The 16767-nt window shown below is 43.6% G+C and overlaps 1 protein-coding gene across 1 annotated transcript in view; it reads right to left on the bottom strand.

Annotated features, from left to right (window-relative positions):
- Positions 1–16767, bottom strand: part of LOC120989557 (chromatin assembly factor 1 subunit A-B-like) — a 148696-nt gene that overhangs the window by 93611 nt on the left and 38318 nt on the right. Inside the window, exon 6 of the mRNA XM_040417744.1 lies at positions 2127–2228. Within this exon, the coding sequence (XP_040273678.1) occupies positions 2127–2228 (102 nt within the window). The remainder of the gene's footprint in view (positions 1–2126; positions 2229–16767) is intronic.

Here is a 16767-nt window from a genome sequence, read left to right as displayed (position 1 = left end):
TTCCCCATAACAGTGCACAGATCCCCCCTCCCCATAGCAGTGCCATAGACCGATCCCCCTACCCATAACAGCCCCGGCCCTGCTGCTCACAGCATCACTCACTGCATCTTTATTTTACCTTACAATCGTGACGCTCCAGTAAGAACTCTGCAGGCAGAGCGGAGGGCGGCGTAACGTCACTTACTCACGTGACGCACCTGCTCCGCCCACTTTATGAATGAAGGAGGCGGAGCAGGCGCGTCACGTGAGTAAGTGACGTTACGCCGCCCTCCGCTCTGCCTGCAGAGTTCTTACTGGAGCGTCACGATTGTAAGGTAAAATAAAGATGCAGTAAACCGCCCGCCCGGCGCCCGCCCGCAGATGGTGGGTGACAAATCCCACACCCCATATTTTCGGCCGATATGTAACAATATCGGCCGAAATGGATTAGGTACATTTTCGGCCGATATTTTCGGCTGCCGGAATTTCAGTGCACCCCTAGTTATCACCACATAACATGTCAGATTTGCTAAAAATGGCCTGGTCCTTAAAGGGGTTGTCCGAGTTATGAAAAAAAATAATATAGCACTGAAAATCTGATATATAACTGAGCTAAGCAAGTTTTATGCAAAAAAATATATATATATATTTCCTCATTTCCTTGGTTCTTTTCTGGCCCTTTGTTTACATGCAATAAAAAAAATCTCTGCGCCTCCCCCTGCACTGCTGAGGGAGTGAATACAAGAGCTGCCCTGAGTGACATGTCTGCCTGCTGGGAGACTCTGCAGCATGTTGTATGTGTAGGACTACAAGTCCAAGCTGTATAATGACACTGCTAAGGGAGTGCATACAAGAGCTGCCCTGAGTGCTGGGAGAAAACAGCAACTTGTAAGTTTAGAACTACATGTCCCACCTGTATAATGACACTGCTAATACACACAGGATCTTCCCCCTACCTTCTTGTGCAATGCTCTCTCTAGTAGGTCAACTCCAGTGCCCAGAATAGTCTCCTCACTGCCTGCAGAGCTGTGCAGCGGAAGGGGTTAAGAATCCTAGCAGAGAGTAGACTGCAGTGAAGGGGGCGGGGGGGGGGGGGGGGGGGCCAGCACAGTGACGTCTTGTTTACAGGCTTGTAAACGACCTTTATCAGAGCAGGGAGAGAAGCTGACATCACAGGTCATGTGACCCTCAGTAAAATCTGAGAAACCAGCCACTGCAGATAAAGTGAGTGAATTGGAAAGCTGTTACATTTGCTTAGTTAGGAACATAGAAAGAACAAAAAAATAACTCGGACAACCCCTTTAAGGTGTTAACCGTAGGTAGGGTGTTCTTTTCCTAATAAGATTCTTTGCACCCTCTGTAAACAAACTGTTGCTTTGCATTGCCAAAAAGCTTGATTTTTGTTTCATCTGCCCACAGAACATTTTCCCAGAAGCACTGGGAAGCCTGCCTGTGAAACTCACCCTAAGGGGCTGGATCTCACAGGCTTCCATAGAAGCCCAAGTGACAGGGACCCGATGGGGAAGCGGAGGGAACCCATAACCTCCGCAAACCCTCTGCATGCTGCAGTCAGCTTTGACCGCGGCATACCCCGCTGATCCTCTATGGGTTAACATGAGTGCTCTATACAAAAAAAGCTGTTTGACTTGATTCAATTTTTTCAGGAGATATTCCACATTATGTACTTCATGGCCGCCAATAACGATGAGCAGGACTGTATGATAATTGTATTCTGTGGGTTAATATTGTTATGGAGATACCAAATGTACATAGTCTTATATGTTTTACTACTTTTTCAGCATAAAATCACTTGTACTAAAAAATGTATTCTATTTTGCCTCGCCATATACGAACATTGATAAAAATTTTATTTTTTCACCAATGTAACTGAGGGCTGCAGGTTTTATTGGTATCATATTGGGATACATATTCATTTTTGATCTTTTATTAAATTTTTTGGGAGGTGGAAAGAGACAAATTTTTATTTAAGGCTCTAGCCTTTTATAGTGTTTGCTGGAGGTGTAAAGTCTGTATGTCGCTGTAACCCTAGGATAGCCTCCTTCGTGCCCACCTCTACTTGTTCCCAAATAACACATACAAATACAGACAAACCAATAGCAAAATAAAAAAATAAAAGAAAAACTCACCTCGTCAGAAACTCCAACTTCATCCTCTGATAAATAACCATGAGGTACAAAGAATCCATCATCATCTTCTTCATCTTCCTTAGTATCATCATCATCATCATCCTAAAAAAAAAAACACACAATGAATAAATGTTGACCCTTTACAAAACAGTTACACAGTTTTTTTGACACTAAACAAACATTACACACTAAAAGCTAATCACATACACGCTATTCATGAACTAAGACAAAACTGGCGATCAGTCTCCGTATGGACCAAGTTTGTGCCTGACCGACCCCACTGATTGCTAATTGTGGACTATCAAGTTCAGCCTCCTTACCTGAGGTACACTTCTAGAGCTAATCCAGTAATACACATTAACATTTACGTCATGAAATTGCATTATGGTCCGTGGCAACAGAATCCATAACGCAATTCAGCATATACTCCAACTTCAGAATATGAAGTTCGCTCATCCCTGGTGATCACTGTTCTAGCCGCGAACTAGCAGTAAATAGACTAAGGTTAAGTGGAAGCTGCATATATCCGTTCTATCTGATTAGATTCTTAGCTTAAAAACACTTCCGTGTTCATGATGTCAACCATAAGACGATGGTCCATGTGTACCTTAATGTTTTTCACAGTGTCATTCATATTAATTTCCAAAGCATGTACTTACAACAATCTGTGAAAAGCATGCAAACGTATGGTATCAGAGTTGTAGCTGTGCTTTTCAAGGAGCCATAGAATATAATGGGCGTTAGGGATCCGTAATAACAGACAAATGGGTCATGCATCTGTGGTATCACACAGTCAATGGGTATGTAGTAATGTTGGTAGATTTAGATTCATCCTGCTCTTTGGAATATGGACCCCTTTGCCCACCTAGGCTGCAAAAAAGTGTCACACATCTGGTATCTCCGTAATCGGGAGAAGTTGGGGAATGTGTTTTGGGGTGTCATTTTACATATACCCATGCTGGGTGAGAGAAATATCTTGGCAAAAGACAACTTTTCCCATTTTTTTATACAAAGTTGGCATTTGACCAAGATATTTATCTCACCCAGCATGGGTATATGTAAAAAGACAACCCAAAACACATTCCTCAACTTCTCCTGAATACGGAAATACCACATGTGACACTTTTTTGCAGCCTAGGTGGGCAAAGGGGCCCATATTCCAAAGAGCACCTTTCGGATTTCACTGGTCATTTTTTACAGAATTTGATTTCAAACTCCTTACCACACATTTGGGCCCCTAGAATGCCAGGGCAGTATAACTACCCCACAAGTGACCCCATTTTGGAAAGAAGAGACCCCAAGGTATTCGCTGATGGGCATAGTGAGTTCATGGAAGTTTTTATTTTTTGTCACAAGTTAGTGGAATATGAGACTTTGTATGAAAAAAAAAAAAATAAAAAAAAAATCATCATTTTCCACTAACTTGTGACAAAAAATAAAAAATTCTAGGAACTCGCCATGCCCCTCACGGAATACCTTGGGGTGTCTTCTTTCCAAAATGGGGTCACTTGTGGGGTAGTTATACTGCCCTGGCATTCCAGGGGCCCTAATGTGTGGTAAGTAGGTAAATGACCTGTGAAATCCGAAAGGTGCTCTTTGGAATATGGGCCCCTTTGCACACCTAGGCTGCAAAAAAGTGTCACACATCTGGTATCTCCGTACTCAGGAGAAGTTGGGGAATGTGTTTTGGGGTGTCATTTTACATATACCCATGTTGGGTGAGAGAAATATCTTGGCAAAAGAAAACTTTTCCCATTTTTTTATACAAAGTTGGCATTTGACCAAGATATTTCTCTCATCCAGCATGGGTATATGTAAAAAGACACCCCAAAACACATTCCTCAACTTCTCCTGAATACAGAGATACCAGATGTGTGACACTTTTTTGCAGCCTAGGTGGGCAAAGGGGCCCATATTCCAAAGAGCACCTTTCGGATTTCACTGGTCATTTTTTACAGAATTTGATTTCAAACTCCTTACCACACATTTGGGCCCCTAGAATGCCAGGGCAGTATAACTACCCCACAAGTGACCCCATTTTGGAAAGAAGAGACCCCAAGGTATTTCGTGATGGGCATAGTGAGTTCATAGAACTTTTTATTTTTTGTCACAAGTTAGTGGAATATGAGACTTTGTAAGTAAAAAAAAAAATATAAATAATCATTTTCCGCTAACTTGTGACAAAAAATAAAAAGTTCTATGAACTCACTATGCCCATCAGCGAATACCTTAGGGTGTGTACTTTCCGAAATGGGGTCATTTGTGGGGTGTTTGTACTGTCTGGCCATTGTAGAACCTCAGGAAACATGACAGGTGCTCAGAAAGTCAGAGCTGCTTCAAAAAGCGGAAATTCACATTTTTGTACCATAGTTTGTAAACGCTATAACTTTTACCCAAACCATTTTTTTTTTACCCAAACTTTTTTTTATCAAAGACATGTAGAACAATAAATTTATAGCAAAATTTATATATGGATCTCGTTTTTTTTTGCAAAATTTTACAACTGAAAGTGAAAAATGTCATTTTTTTGCAAAAAAATCGTTAAATTTCGATTAATAACAAAAAAAGTAAAAATGTCAGCAGCAATGAAATACCACCAAATGAAAGCTCTATTAGTGAGAAGAAAAGGAGGTAAAATTCATTTGGGTGGTAAGTTGCATGACCGAGCAATAAACGGTGAAAGTAATGTAGGTCAGAAGTTTAAAAAGTGGCCTGGTCTTTCAGGGTGTTTAAGCACTGGGGGCTGAGGTGGTTAAAGTGTAACTGCCATTTCACTGCCAAAAATGAAATTCCTAACATATGTGATGCTGAAGGGAAGCTATTTAAGAAACTTTATCTTTCACTTAATTAGATTTTTCTGATGTCTGTATTCAGGCCTTAGCTACCCCATTTCTCTGTGCCTCTATTTCAGCATCTTCCTAAGATGGCCTCTGCTGCACTTCCTGTAATCTTTGCCATGTACTTGAGGCCATCCTCTATTTCCTCACTTCCCATAAGCCCTTGCTCTCACATGAACTAGCAGAACCAATCAGAATGCAGATAAACCTCCACCACTACCCCAGAGCAGTGTGTATCCTCTCACACACAGCTAACCACAGACAAGGCCTGCAATTACATGAAATCAGTAAGCATTTGTTTTAGCCTCTTAACCCCTTAAGGACTTGGCCCTATTTCACCTTAAGGACTTGGCCATTTTTTGCAAATCTGACCAGTGTCACTTTAAGTGCTGATAACTTTAAAACGCTTTTACTTATCCAGGCCATTCTGAGATTGTTTTTTCGGCACATATTGTACTTCATGACGCTGGTAAAATGAAGTAAAAAAAAAATCATTTTTATTTATAAAAAAAAAATAGCAAATTTGCCAAAAATTTGTAAAAAATTACAAATTTTCAAGTTTCAATTCCTCTACTTCTATAATACATAGTAATACCTCCAAAAATAGTTATTACTTTACATTCCCCATATGTCTACTTCATGTTTGGATCATTTTGGGAATGATATTTAAATTTTTTGGGGACGTTACAAGGCTTAGAAGTTTAGAAGCAAATTTTGAAATTTTTCAGAAATTTTCAAAAACCCAATTTTTAGGGACCAGTTCAGGTCTTAAGTCACTTTGCGAGGCTTACATAATAGAAACCACCCAAAAATGACCCCATTCTAGAAACTACACCCCTCAATGTATTCAAAACTGATTTTACAAACTTTGTTAACCTTTAGGTGTTCCACAAGAATTAATGGAAAATAGATATACAATTAAATTAATTTCACTTTTTTGGCCGATTTTCCATTTTAATATTTTTTTTTACTTTTACAAAGCAAGGGTTAACAGCCAAACAAAACTCAATATTTATGGCCCTGATCCTGTAGTTTACAGAAACACCCCATATGTGGTCGTAAACAGCTATACGGGCACACGGCAGGGCGCAGAAGGAAAGGAATGAAATACGGTTTTTGGAAGGCAGATTTTGCTGGACTGGTTTTTTTGACACCATGTCCCATTTGATGCACCCCTAGAGTAGAAACTCCAAAAAAAGTGACCCCATTTTAGAAACTACGGGATAGGGTGGAAGTATTGTTGGTACTAGTTTAGGGTACATATGATTTTTGGTTGCTCTATATTACACTTTTTGTGAGGCAAGATAACAAGAAATAGCTTTTTTGGCACCGTTTAAATTTTTTGTTATTTACAACATTCATTTGACAGGTTAGATCATGTGATATTTTTATAGACCAGGTTGTCACGGATGCGGCGATACTTAATATGTATTTTATTTATGTAAGTTTTACACAATGATCTTTTTTGAAGTAAAAAAATAAAATAAAAATCATGTTTTAGTGTTTCCATAGAACGATAATTTTCTCAGTTTTTCGGCGATTATCTTAGGTAGGGTCTAATTTTTTGCAGGATGAGATAACTGTTTGATTGGCACTATTTTGGGGTGCATATGACTTTGATCGCTTGCTATTACACTTTTTGTGATGTAAGGTGACAAAAAATGGTTTATTTAGCACAGTTTTTATTTTTTACGGTGTTCATCTGAGGGGTTAGGTCATGTGATATTTTTATAGAGCCGGTCGATACAAACGCGGCGATACCAAATATGTATACTTTTTTTTTATTTATGCAAGTCTTACACAATAACAGCTTTTTTTAAACAAAAAAAGTTTTAGTGTCTCCATATGCTGAGCCATAGTTTTTGTTATTTTTTGGGCAACTGTCTCAGGTAGGGGCTCATTTTTTGCGGGATGAGGTGACTGTTAGATTGGTACTATTTTGGTGGGCAAACGCCTTTTTGATCGCTTGCTGTTGTACTTTTTGTGATGAAAGGTGACAAAAAAAAAAGGTTTATTTAGCACAGTTTTTATTTTTTACGGTGTTCATCTGAGGGGTTAGGTCATATGATATGTTTATAGAGCCGGTCGATACGGACGCGGCGATACCCAATATGTATACTTTCTCCCCCCCCCCCCCCCTATTTATTTATTTTTTTTACTTTATTTGGGGAAAATTACATTTTTGTTTATTTTTTACTTGAATTTTTTTTTGGGGGGGGGGGGGGGGAACGAACTATTTTTTAACTATTTTTTGTCCCACTTTGGGGGTCTAATACTTTACAATGCATTCCAATACTTCTGTATTGGAATGCATTGGCTGCATGAGTAATACAGTGTGTATTACTCATACAGCTTCTGGCCTGTGAGATCCAGGGGGCTGGATCTCACAGGCTCGTCACCGGAAGGCAGCGCTGATGCCTAAGGAAGGCATTGCGCTGCCTTCCATGCCATTTGGTCCCCCCTACAGCCCCATGGGGACCCAATGGCACCACCGCCCCCCCCCCCCCCCCCCCACGCATTTAGCCAAGGTACCTGCCCAATGATTTGAGCAGGCACCAGGTTCCGATCACAGCCCACTGGGCGGCGGCGATCGGAACTATACATGACGTACCGGTACGTCATGGGTCCTTAAGGACTCGGGAACCATGCCGTAGTGGTACGTCATGGGACCCTAAGGGGTTAAAGGGTTTCTGTCAAAAGAAATAACATTATGTAGCTGACTGACATTAGCTATGTGCTAATGTCAGCAGAACAAAACTATGACTTTATCTCAAGACACGGAGGCTCCTATTGCTTAACCCTTTCTTTACTGAACCACCATAGCAGCAATGAAAAAATGAAGTACAAACCGTAACCATGGCAATAACTCCTCCCCACAGTCTCTGTATATATGGACCCTTCCAACTGGGACCTTCCTCTTTCTTTGCTGCTGCCACCTCAGCCAAGTACCTATTACATATATACTGTATAGCCTTTTTCATCCATTTGACTGGTCTTTTCTTTTATTATCATTATTATCAAAATGTAAGGTATCCATCTCCTCAGAGACCTGCTTCTCCCAGGAGACTGGATGGTAAAGCTGGATCTCAAGGATGCGTACCTGACGGTCCCGGAGCACCCGCCTCCAGAGATTTACTCAGATTCCGGTGGTCATGTCTGGCGCTTCACATGCCTGCCTTTCGGTCTCTCTTCCGCCCAGTGGTGTTTCACCAAGCTGATGCGCCCAGTAGTGGCGTTGTTTCGCAGCCGGGGAGTGAGATTAATCATTTACCTGGATGACATCTTCTTCATGGCCCAAAATCCTTCCGACCTTCAGGAGCATTTAGAAATGTCCATGACGCTCCTTTCCAGCCTCGGGTTCATAATCCGAGAGAAATCCTGTCCAAGTCCTTACACATCCATAGAGTTCCTGGGGTTTACCATAGATTCAACCATGCAGACTCAGTCTTCCTCAGACGAAAGTTCGTGCTATTCGCAAGGAGATACGCCACACCCTTGCCCTTCCTCAGATATCCCTGCGGCACCTGGCGCGAGTAATAGGTCTGTTAGCTTCTTCTATTCAGGCGATTTTCCAGACAGCTCTGCATTACCAAGCTTTGCAACGCCTCAAGATTGCTCATCTCCAGGCGGGGCGTCTTATGCAGATTTGATCACCTTGGACCTAGAGACCGACACGAATTGACATGGTGGACCCACAATCTTTCAGTGTGGAACGGCAAAGCGATCTTTGGCCCTCAACCGGACTTGATCGTGGAGTCGGACGCCAGCCTCCACGGCTGGGGTGCTCATTGCAATGGGATCTCCACTGGAGGTCCATGGTCGGCAGACGAATCGCACCTCTATATCAACGCCTTGGAACCTCTGGCAGGGTCCTTGACGATTCAGAGTTTTGTCAACAGCACAGCCAGGGCTTGCATCAGACTCCGTATGGACAACGTATCAGCGGTCCGGGATGTCAATTCCATGGGCGGCACTCATTCCGCCGTATTGACACATCTGTCAAAAGACTTCTGGGCCTTTTGCTTGGACAGGGACATCACGGTGGTGGCAGAATACATACCAGGTCTGCACAATACCCTCGCCGACTGGAATTCACGATATATCTCGGATTCCAGCGATTGGAAGTTAGACGTGACGATGTTCTCTACCATCTCGTCTCTTTGGGGGCCGTTCTCCATCGACCTATTCGCCTCACGGTTGAACGCTCAACTACCCAGATTCTTCAGTTGGCGGCCAGATCCGGAAGCGGTGGACGCTTTCCTCCAACAGTGGACAGGGTCCCTCATGTATGCGTTTCCACCTTTCGCGTTAATTCCTCGGGTCTTAGCCCAAATTTGCCGTCAACTATCTGAACTTGTTCTGATGCTGCCCTTTTGGGGAACTCAGTCCTGGTTTCCCCAATTGTTAGAATTGCTCGTAGAAGAGCCCTTCCTTCTGCCCACTTATCCGGAACTCCTGATAGGTCCGACCGACCATCATCCTTTGCTTCAGGACGGATCCTTGCGACTCCTGGCATGCAGGGTGTCAGGGATCCTTGCGACTCCTGGCATGTAGGGTGTCAGGGGTCCCTGGGACATCGCGGGAGACGACTAGATTCCTTTTGGAGAGTGCATGGGCCCCCGGTACCAGACAGGTCTATCGGGCAGCCTGGGAGACTTTGTCTCGTTGGTGCTTCGTTCAGAATCTGGATCCCGTTGAGGCACCTGTGACCTCCGTGTTGCAATTCCTTGAATCCCTGTTCGAGGAGGGCAAGGTTTATCGCACTATAAATCTATACAGATCGGCAATATCTTCCAGGCATTGTGGATTTGACGGCTGCCCGACATCTTCTCGTGTGTCGCTTACACAGGGGCGTTCGGCTTTCCCGAACGCCAAGGTCTCGGTTTTCCACGTCATGGGATTTATTGTCTGTCCTCAATTTTCTAACCGCCAGGCCGACAAATTCGGAGTTTTCACTTCGCCAACTGTCGGCAAAGTTAGTAACATTGTTTTGCTTAATTTCTTGCAAAAGAGAGTCTCGGATGTTCACGCATTGGACCATGACGCCTTTTCGTTTACCCCAGATGGGGTTACTTTCAACATTCCCCGTCGGACAAAGACTAACATTAATTGGGGAACGAACACTTCCCGAGGAGTGGAGACAGTGGACTGCCCATGTATCAGCATCAAGGCAGACTTACTCCAGTTAACGGTAAGGCCAGACAGGTTACAAAATTCCATTATATCCATTGCCGCTCTCAAGGAAGTCAGCGTAACCCCCAAAAACAACAAAGATATAATCTGCATACAGCGCGGTTTTATTCTCCAGCCATCCATATTTAAACCCCTGTACACTTAGAGCACCTGATATACGCACCCAAAGGCTCTATGGCTATGACAAACAGGGGAGACCGGGGGCATCTTTGTCTCGTTCCCTTTCCATAAAAAAAAACTTGAAATCCCCCCATTGGCTCTCACTCAGGCCGAGGGTCTAGAATAAAGAACTTTAACCCAAGATACAAAGCGGTCTCCAAAGTCAAAGGACCCCATCACATGCCACAAGTACTTACACGCCCCACAATCAAACGGCTTGGCGGTGTCTAGTGATAGGATTGCCCCGTTCCCCACATTGTCCGACTGTACTTGCAAACTCAAATACCCGCCTAACATTTATGAAGGTAGATTTGCCAGGCATGAAGCCCGTTTGGTCTTGATGGATAATGGACAGGATCACTCTAGCCAATCTATTGGCAAGTATTTTGGCCAGGACCTTTATCAGTTGTTAGAAGAGAGATAGGCCTATAAGAGTCTGCTAACTGAGGGTCTTTCCCTGGCTTAGAGAGGACCACTATCAGCGCCTCCTGCAGAGTTCACCTCCAGAGAATAGTTAAACACATCCAGGGGATGTGTGGATAGAGAATCCCAATATGTTTTGTAGATCTCTATGGGCAACCCATCTAACCCAGGAACCTTATCATTAGCATCCCTTGTATTGCCAGTTCTACCTCTTCAATAGTAATAGGGGCATCCAGCACATCTCTGCTTTCCATTGATAGAGTGGGGAGTTGCACCTTAGCCAAAAACAAAACAAAAAAAAAAAAAAACTGTTCTTTCTACATCAGAGGGGAAAACTTTAGAGGTATATAGAGAGGAGTAAATATCTGCCAGTACTGTCAAGACACCCTCCTGATTATATACCACCATTCCGGATTGTCCGGAGTGAGGCTTTATAGCTTGATTCCTGCTGCGCCCTTACCACCATAGCAAGCATATGTCCCACCCGTTCTCCCTCTTCAAAGTGTTAGTGCCTATAGAACCCATTTGCCATTTCAAGTAAGTGAGCATTCCAGTCAACTTGAGCCACCTTTAACCTACCGCCATTATCAGACGTCGGGGAGCTGAACAAAAGCCTCTTCTGCCTCACACAATGACTACTGTAGTGCCCCGTCTCGCTCTCTGGACCTTACCTTATGTATGGCACCTATATACAGCCCTCAGATATGCCTTCATGAAATCCCACACTATATGGGGTGAGGCAGTTCCCTTGTTGGTTTGGAAAAATTCCACCAGGCCCTACCTAATTGGATCCTCGCACCGCACCACCCCTATACAAAGAGAATGTAGCTGCCATACTGACAGACCAAGGGGGCCCTGCTCTCCCACCGACAATCTCAAGCTCATAGGAGTGTGATCTGACAGGGACAAGGCAAGGAAGAATATGTAGAGGAACAACAGGAGTACTGGCGTTTGTCACCATGCATAGCCCTCCAGACATCTATTAAACCTATTTCAGCTACCAAGCGTCCAAATGAGGTGATCCCTGGAGCCAACCCCACTGCTGCTACCCCATTTCTGTCCAAAGTGGTACTAACACATTATTAAAGTTTCCCACAATCAGACAGGGTACCTCCGAATATTAAGTAATGAATACCAGCACCTTATTGAGAGGCACACTAGTATACGGTAGGGGAATATACACGTTAGCTAGTATCTGCACGCCTTGTGCAGTACATTATATACATATAAACTCACTATCTGTAACCACCTCTGCCCTCAAGCATTTAAACAATATATTCTGTACCAGCATGCTGACTACTCTAGAATGACTAGTGTGCATAGCATGAAGGGAGAAGAGCTGCCAGTTTGAGCATGAAATGTATCCCATCTGTTGCCATACGAGTTTCCTGAAGACAACATCTCGCAGGAGCACAGCGCAGCAGGAATTGAAAAATCCCCATCCGCTGATTTGGGTCAGCCATCCCTTGGACATTCCAACTAACAATAGACACTGGTGGCACAAGAGTGTCCTAAAGTATAGTAACAGTACCATGTAGTGTTCCGCCCTAACCCTTCACCTCCCCATAGCCATCGCAACAACCTGAGACCAGAATGAGAATCCCACCCACTCCCCCTCACCCCAACAGCCCACAAAACATACAAAATTAGGTATGCGCCATTCACCAAAGGACAAGTGCTAAATACCCAACTCTTAGCAAAACAAAAGTCCATAAACTGGAACCTATAAAGTAAAAAAGAGGCAGCAGAATTAACTATATAAAAGGCACTGTCACACCCCCGCTCCTTTCCATGCTATCCACTACCAAAACTAAAAAGGGCTAGCACGATAGGTGTTGTAGTGCTGCACACCTCCCCAGCAGTAGTGCAAAACATCAAAAGTAACAAAAAGATATGCTCTGTCCTTTCAGGTAGAGTCCACTCTGTGTCTAATCTGCATCTCATGCTGATCCAACCATTGCAGCGCTGACACTGGATCCTCTAAGAAAATGTGCTCTTCTCAACGCCACCATCTTCAGCTTGGTGGGAAAAAGCATGGCATACTGTATCTGTAAGACCAACAACCGCTTCTTGATGTCAAGAAATTTCGCCCGTCGCTTTTGCACCTCCGTGGAGTAGTCACGATACACAGATATTTTACTGCCATTGATCGTGAGATCAAGGTCATCACAGGCTTTCTGCAGGATAGTGTCCCCATCCCTTAAAGTATAATCTTGGCCAGTATAGGCCGTGGTGGCCTTCCAGGCGCACCTCTGTGTTAGGGGGCACATAGGCACGCGATTGGCTCTTTCTACTGCATACAAGACAGATAGGCCGCAGTCAAACTTTTGCGCCATCCACTTTACCACAAACTCTGTGGGATTATTACCCTCTGTCTGTTTTGGTAACCCCACCAGATGCACATTGTTGCGGCGGGATAGGTTCTCCAAATCATCTACTTTAAGGAATAAGGCCTCTACATCCTGCTCTACTCTCTTTGTTGTATTAGTTAGGGGGGCAATGGCATCGTCCATGTCAGAGACCCTTTTCTCCACCTCCTTGGTGCGCTCTGCCACCTTGTGCAGATCCTGTCGGATAAGAGACAAGTCCGCATTTAGCAGTGCCCCCCACCCCCATCTGTGTAGTGAGTAGTGACAAGGAGGAATTACAAGTTGTCAGCGCCACAATTACATCTTTAAAGGGAACCTGTCACCGGGATTTTGGGTATAGAGCTGAGGACATGGGTTGCTAGATGGCCATTAGCACATCTGCAATACCCAGTCCCCATAGCTCTGTGTGCTTTTATTGTGTATAAAAACAGATTTGATACATATGCAAATTAACATAAGAGTCATATCTTGTGTGACCAGAGAAGAGTCATATTTTCAAGCTCTGACTCATCTCAGGTTAATTTGCATATGTATCAAATCGGTTTTTATACACAATAAAAGCACACAGAGCTATTGGGACTGGGTATTGCAGATGTGCTAGCGGCCATCTAGCAACCCATGTCCTCAACTCTATACCCAAAATCCCGGTGATAGGTTCCCTTTAAGCGTGGGCTCCTTACCAGATCTTTCAACAGAAACATAGCGCCGAGAACACCGTGGCGAGGATCTGTTTTGGGAGGGTATAGCCTCCTCCTCAGATGAGTCCCTGTTAGGGTCCACACTGCCGCCTCCCTGATCGCGGTCCTCCTCAGTGTAAATGGCGCTTGGTTCCTCGGCCTTCCTGCCAGCCTTCTCCAGCCACACTGTGATGTAGCGCAATGCGCTTTCCATAGCTCCCTTTTCACCGGTTCCATCTTAGGAGGTTGGCCTCCCTTTCAGGCCGAAGAGAGGTCTTCCTTTTTTCAGCATGTGGACAGAGCGTCTGCAGTCACTGAGGTACTGCCGGGTTGTAGTACCTGTTTGGGCTCTCTTTTCTGCGATTGTTACAGGTGCGTGCGTGCAGCACATCAGGATAAGTTCAGGATCATATGCAGGCGCTCCAGGCACTGAATTCTACTCCATTGCTAGTCAGGCCATGCCCCCATAATGTCACATTTCTATATATTTGTTTTACTATTTTTCTCTCCTTCATGTCAGCTCTCCAGCTGCTCTCTCTCCTCCACACTGACAGGGAGGGGCTGCTTTAGCTGCTCATATCTCTGGTTTGGTACCAGCTAGCTATATGGGCTATGCACTGTTTGAAAGCTGACATCCCAAGCTTTCAGACAATAACAGAATAGGTTCAGTACAGGGGAAAATATCACTGATCGAAATTGGGATGCAGTGAATGCAGCTGAAAGTTAAAGTAAAAGCAGGTTTTACCTGCAATTATTCCCGACTCGCAGTGATTTCTCCTCTGCTGCTTGGACTTCAGCGGTCATTCTGGTCTTGTATGGCCTAAAATGTCAGCTTTCAAACAAGACCAAATTACATGTTTCTAGCTGCTACCATTCAGGAGAAAGCAGCTTCTAAAGCAGCCCTCCCCCCTCCACTTTCTGCCCGAACCCAGCTCTAAGGCACTCAGGGCTGTGCTCCTCCTCTCAGTGCTCTCCCAGTCTCTTCTTTATAACAGAAAGGAGACGGCCTGCACATGACAATGCTTTGAGAAGAAGCCTGCTCAATGTGAAAGTGACACGCATTTCTGGGTGTTATTATGAGGGTAAACTGAAAAAGATTAAAACTATAAAGCACAAAAGCATTTATACAGCAGGGTGTACAAAAGGGTATACAAAAAAATGAAACTGCAGTTACACTTTAGAGTAAACTTTTCAATAAACTTTTAATAAGACGTTCCTACTGCCATAGTAAAACTTTTTCCAATATACTTTATTAATGCATTTTCTATTTGTATTACACTTTTACCCCCCCTGTACCCATGTGCTATGCCAGCAGTTAGTAAGTCTCCGGGGGGCACGAGCAGGAGCAGCAATATATGATTCTGCCTGTACTCAATGTTCCTGTGGCCCCATTCATAACATGTCATGTCAATACACCACTGAGCATTCAGTGGTGTACAGAGAAGTGAATTTTAAGAGCACAGGGAATGGTGCACTTTAGGGGGGAGGGGGCAAAAGTGGAATAAAAATGCAAAAAAGTATATTAGAAAAAGTTTTACTACAGCATTAGGAACATTATTCAAAAGTTTTGTTTAGTAAGTTACTCTAACATGTTACATCAGGTTTAGGTATGTATAGTTTAAGAGAAAGGGGGGGGGGGGAGGTAGGACTGGGCAATAAAATAATCAACTATTCACATGAAAATTGTGATATTAATTTAATCCCTACTCCGTGGGAGCAGCTTTAACTCCGTGGGAGAAGGTGCCTCTGGAAGATGCTTATCCATCATGCAACACCATTAGGGAGTCACCTGATTGGCTCCAAATTTATTCTGCAGCAGGCAAGATACCGAAAATAAAACCAATGCCAAAGAATCATGTTCAGCATTAAGAAGAACAAGGAGTCCTGGAAAGTAATAACATGGACCCACAGAGTCCTGATCTCTTCATCGAGTCTGTATGGGATAATGTGAAGAAACAAAGATTTAAGTAGATTTACAAAGTTGAGTCACATTATGATGACCACTTCCTACTTTCAACGTCGGTAGTGCACAGCTCATGAAGGAAGTCACGTCTTAAGCTGGCTTGGTGGATATACAAAGTGTGCAATTGGCTGTCCGCACATATCCCTCGTTGTCATAAGATAAATGAATATTATACTGAATAAAAGATGCTTATATTTTTTTTTTCAGTTTTTCTTCCATCATTTGCATATCCTTAACATGATCATGAGCTGGCATGATGTATGATAGGTTCTCAGGGCTTGACAAATTTCCTTGGAATCTAGGAGCCAGCTAAAAAGGTTAGGAGCCTTTTTTTTTTTTTTTATCTTATAAAGCCTTATTTTCAGCGACAAAAAGAACACCTCTTAAATTAACATATAAATAAGTCTATAATCCATGCGCTGTGACGTCACTGTGTGTATAATCCCTGCGCTGTGACATCACTGTGTGTATAATCCCTGCGCTGTGACATCACTGGGTGTATAATCCCTGCGCTGTGACATCACTGGGTGTATAATCCCTGCGCTGTGACGTCACTGTGTGTATAATCCCTGCGCTGCAGCTGACAGAACTGAGATCCCTTCCCCCAGGATGTTTTGTCCGGGCTCATTCATCTCATAGAACTGCAGCTATGAAATCCACAGCGTATTGCAGCAAATACCAGCAAAATGGATAAGATTTTACCAAAAATCCTCACACTTTATAAAATCCACACGGAAATGAACCTACTGTGCACATTTCAAATCCGCACCGTGGTAATATATGATTTCACCATGTGTAACTGATCGTGGCTGAATTTCACAGCAAATCCACACGCTACATGTAGAGTTTGATAAAAATCCACAACAGGTAATCCTCTGTGGAAAATATTTCCATTGGAATTACCCTAGGAATACTGAGGGGGCCTTCCAGCTCTCTCATAGATGGTCAACCAGCTCTCTCATAGATGGTCTTCTAGTCCTGAGGAGAACATATCTCAGTACGGGAACATATAGAGAAGTT

Source organism: Bufo bufo, chromosome 2 (genome assembly GCF_905171765.1).
Source record: "Bufo bufo chromosome 2, aBufBuf1.1, whole genome shotgun sequence".
NCBI lineage: Eukaryota > Metazoa > Chordata > Amphibia > Anura > Bufonidae > Bufo > Bufo bufo.
Note: the sequence above shows the minus strand (reverse complement) of the source record. Positions and strands in the feature narration are given on the sequence as shown.